Source organism: Otolemur garnettii, unplaced genomic scaffold (assembly GCF_000181295.1).
Source record: "Otolemur garnettii isolate 467f Iridium unplaced genomic scaffold, OtoGar3 scaffold00014, whole genome shotgun sequence".
Lineage (NCBI taxonomy): Eukaryota > Metazoa > Chordata > Mammalia > Primates > Galagidae > Otolemur > Otolemur garnettii.
In genome coordinates, this window is record NW_003852409.1 from 25,208,616 (window position 1) to 25,213,472 (window position 4,857).

The 4,857-nt window shown below is 40.2% G+C and overlaps 1 protein-coding gene across 1 annotated transcript in view; it reads right to left on the reverse strand.

The window, feature by feature from the left end:
* The window catches only part of RBM18 (RNA binding motif protein 18), a 26,446-nt gene that overhangs the window by 18,576 nt on the left and 3,013 nt on the right, over window positions 1-4,857 (reverse strand). The window contains exon 2 of the mRNA XM_003785271.2: window positions 3,729-3,857. Within this exon, the coding sequence (XP_003785319.1) occupies window positions 3,729-3,841 (113 nt within the window). The 5' untranslated portion in view covers window positions 3,842-3,857. The remainder of the gene's footprint in view (window positions 1-3,728; window positions 3,858-4,857) is intronic.

The window sequence follows — 4,857 nt, forward strand, 5'->3', positions numbered from 1 at the left end:
AAAAAAAAAAAAAAAAGAGTACTGAATTAGGTAGTGGAAAATTATTAACTACTTCAGTAAACAGAGTTGACTCATTTAACTCTTTTCTATAAAATAGGCAAAAATACGTTTCACTCACCTGACAGAAAGTTCTTAAGGGCTCATATAAGAAGAACCCATACAGTATTAGAGATAGAAGAAACGTTCAGATCACTTAATTGAACATTCACATTTCACCATAGGAAACATTAGGCACCATATAGTTGAGAAAAATCAGAATACAGAAAGAACATGGGTTTGGAATCTGCAAACTCTATAAAGAAAGAGTGTGTCATCACTCTCTAAAATCTAATCTCTAAAATTTATTTATTTGAGACACAGTCTCACTATGTCATCCTCAGTAGAGTGCCGTAATGTCACAGCTCACAGCAACCTCTTGGGCTTAAGTGACTCTCTTGCCTCAGCCTCCCAAGTAGCTGGGAATACAGGTGCTCACCACAACACCTGGCTATTTTTTTGTTGTAGTTGTTATCATTGGTTAGCTGGGCTGGGCCGGGCTCAAATCCACCAGCCTTGGTGCATGCGGCTGGCGCCATAACCACTCTGCTAGTTATACTTATATTTCTGGCAGTTAGCAAAGCCCCAAAAAGGTCAGTATTGCAATGATTGGTTGAACACAAATAAATAAGAAACTTAAGAGTGCTAGACAGTCAAGAATTAATATTATGCTGGGAAAAGAATGACAGACATCCTAGTATAGCTTAAGCAGGACTCAGCTTAGTAATCAACAGGCACACACATAGAACAACTAGAAATAAACTAAAAAACAGAGTGTAAAAGTATTTTTTAACTGCCACTATCTTCCATATTCCCATAACCATTCCTGACAGTAAATATGTTATTTGTTTTCTAACAAGAGGTAAGAAAACATTTGAATAGGAGGGATATTCAAATCAGTTTATAAAAGAGGTCAGGAAGAAGGGTGGTAGAGAGCAGGGACATACAGGAAAGAGAGACAAGAAGGGTCCATTGAAGAGGAAATAGCAGGAACTGGTGGTAATTTGTAGGTGAAGGATAAGTTTAATTTTAATTGGGAAAACTGGAGAATGCTCTGCAAACTTCTGTCAAGAATCATTAGAAGTTCTGAGATTTGGATTCAACTAATAACTTCTGAGATTAGACTACACGGCAGTTACCATATGTACAAGTATGTTACATCATGTAATCTGTCACTGTCTGGGAAATAATTCATAGGCTCACCATAATGTACCCTGAGAGAAACATGATTCACAAATTTATATGTTTCAAAAACTCAGATATTTCCAAAAGACTTACCTTATTAAAATGTCAGGTTTCTTTGGTGTAATTAAGTAAATTAAATGAGGTAACACCAAACAAAAATGGTAACCATAGGCTATGATTGGTAGCTATATTTTTTAAAATAAATGTATAACTATTTAATAAATCAATTTTTTTGACAGATGAAATGTCCTAAGGTGAGGAATCCACAGAAGCAAAAAAGCAAAAAGGATCTTTGGTGATATGGAAGTGGGAAGAACATGAGCACTTCTAGCCATACTGCCCCAGTCTACAGGTTAGTACTTGATGTCCCCCTTTAGCCTGATATAGAAAGAGCAGAGAGAATCAGTAGGAAAGTTTAGATTCCATGTTCTTGATAATGCTTTAACTAAAGAAAACATTCATATACTCCAACTTATGACATAAACTGAAGTGACAAAAGTCCACGTGAACTTTCCTGTGGAGAGTAGGACACAACTAGAATAAGGGTCACAGTATAGAGAACTGTGGCCAACCAACATTGTTTCCATGCTTTAGATTTCCACTCAGACAAGCAGAGGTGGGAATGGAAACAAACCACTCTTGGGAGCAAAACCCAAACTCAATAGTTTGGGTTTTAGATATTGGAAAAAGCTTCTTTGAGGAAGAGACATTAACTGAGAGGTTAGGCAGACTTACATACTCATTCTCAAAGCCAGGGGTCCTCAAACTTTAACAGGGCACCAGGTCACTGTCCCTCAGACTGTCGGAGGGCTGGGCGGCAGCAAAAACACCTGGCGGGCTGGATAAATGTCCTAGGCAGGCCGCATGTGGCCCGCGGGCTGTAGTTTGAGGATGCCTGCTCAAAGCCATGAACCGTAGAAGAGAATGGAAATAAACGCATCTATTCTGGTGTCCCTGAGACCAAGGAAACATAATGTCCGCAACACATCGTAAAGACCATCATATAGGACCCAAATGTGTTTACATTTAGCGGACTCGAGCTTGAGTAGGTTTAAGGACCTAAAGCTTCTGTTATGATCTATAGGTTTATATCCCTTTTTTTCTCTTACAAATCCCAACCCTTGTATATAACTTCTCTCATCCCAGGCTCTAAAGAGTAGTCTCCCTCATCTTTCTCCTTGCCTCTAACACTATTCCAAAGGGAATAACTTCTAGGACAGATAATATATTCCACGGTCTATGGAATATTTCACATTCCATTTAAGCATTGACTCCATCCAGTTTAATCCACTCACCCTATTCTGCTACCAAGCACCACCTTCTCTCATCACAAAACCTCTTAGTTTTCTCTGCTAAGAAACTCCTTTTCATTATAATGTCTGTGATATAAAAGAGAAGTCAGTATGGTTCAATCAATTTTGTGACCCTGGGCATGGTACCTCTGTTTCTTGGGCCTCAAGTTTCCTCTACTGTAGGATAAAAGAGATGGATCATCTCAGAGGTTCTCAGTTGCCTTGGAGTCCTAGAGGTTCCAGAGCCACATCAGGAACTGACAAAGATAAGGGTGGCAGCTGACAAAAGGCTTTGAGTCCATCTCTCCTCTCCTTTAATAAGCGCAACCCTGTACTTTTATTTTATATACAGCTTCTGATTAATTTAAGATAGGGTTCTTGGCTCAGCGCCTATAGCTCAACCGGCTATGGCACCAGCCACGTACACCTAAGGTGGAGGGTTCGAATCCCCAGCCCGGACCCGCCAAACAATAATGACGGCTGCAACCCCCCAAAACCCCAAAATAGCCAGGTGTTGTGGTGGGCGCCTGTGGTCCCAGCTACTTGGGAGGCAGAGGCAGGAGACTCGCTTGAGCCCAGGAGTTGGAAGTTGCTGTGAGCTGTAATGCCACAGGCACTCTACCCAGGGGGAAAGCTTGAGGCTCTGTCTAAAAAAAAAAAAAAAACAAGATAGGGTTCTTAAAAGGTCTAAAATCTGCTTAGCATAGCACCTCGACCTCAAATTCTTTAATGAATCAATGAAAACTGAAGAGACTGGGATGATCTCTAAGATCCTTTCCAATTCCCACCTACTATGGTTCTGTGGCTGCATGAATTATGGCCAAGAAGTACATGTCTGCCTGTTTGCAAAGGTATCAAGACTTCCGCTTGCTTCTTCATTTTGGGACAAAGAATGCCCAAGGTTTGATTCTAGAAAGTAGTTCCCTATGGCCACTGAGTATAAAGATTAAAATAGTTGGAAATGGGAGAATAAGTAGGAATAAAGAAGTATATAGTTTAAAGGATACTCAAGTCTATGTCCTTGCAGTAGCACACTCCAAATGTAAGAAAAGTGACATGGTAATAGGCCAATAACAACATTCTATCCCTTCAAAGATAAATTAAAACATAAATAAAAAGGTCAAAATACACCCTATATCCTGTGAAAATTCTGAACATCATCACCACAAAACATCCCAAGTTTGTAGGTAATGAATTAAGGTGACTTAGACTTACTCTGTGATTTTGGGGTCCAGGTTGCCAATCCATAATCGGTGTCCTTCCTGTAGAGAGCCCTCTGAAAGGATGGATGCGTTCTCCAGGGGAAGAGTTTTAGTTTCTGCTTCCATCAATCTATATGAAATACTAAAGGAAATGTGAACACTCAGGCAGGAGAAGAGTAAAACTGTGTGAACACGAGACTTCAAATTCAACTCAACAAACATTTATTCAAGGAGGGCATGCCCTTTGGGCAGTCCTTCAAAGGCTTCAGTTATTTCACAACCAGGGCCCCCCCAGAAACAGTTCCCTTGGGACAGCTCCTCTGGCAGCCAGAGCATAGAAGCTGCCATTTAAGGTAAAAGGGGTGTGGCTCTGTGTGGAGAAACTACAGTTTTCCTCCTCTGAAGCCAGAGGCTAACCAGGCAGGGGGCCAAATTCTCTATTACGACAAGATACTACAGTTCAACAACTGTCACCCAAAATAAGTCTTGGAAACCACCAGAAGAGTCTAAATGGCGTTAAAGACAGTGGGTAGAGAAGAGCAGCATTTCATTCTTTTTCCTCATGGAAGAGGCAATAGAGGAAATCTGTGCATAGATTTTGGAATTAAAACTGGGTCGGAAAGTAGGTCGTGTGACTTGGTGAATTATCTAAACTTTCTAGGGCTCAGTTTCCTCATATACATAAACGGAGGTAAAGTTCTTATTTTACAAGGTTGTTGTAAAGATTAAAAATAGTACATAAAAAAAATCACTAAATGCTATACCTAATAGGAAGTAATCAATACATAGTAGCTATTATCATGTTTAATATTCTGGGAGAAACTAGGAAGAAGAGGCTAATTTCCTCCCTAGTTAGTCCAGTTCTGCCATTTGCTGGTTGTGTAAGTAACCTTGGGCAAGTTACTTAACCATTCATGCCTTGGTCTCCTCCCTTGTGAAATGGGTATAATACCTCACAAATTTATTGTGCAGATTCACTGAGTTAATACACCTAAAACATTTAGAACAGTGCATGGCACCTAGAAAATATTCAATTTATGTTAGCTTAAACTATTACTAGTCTTAAGCCAAACAATAAAGATTATGGGCTGGGCCTCTGTGGCTCAAGCGGCTAGGGCACCAGCCACATACACCTGAGCTGG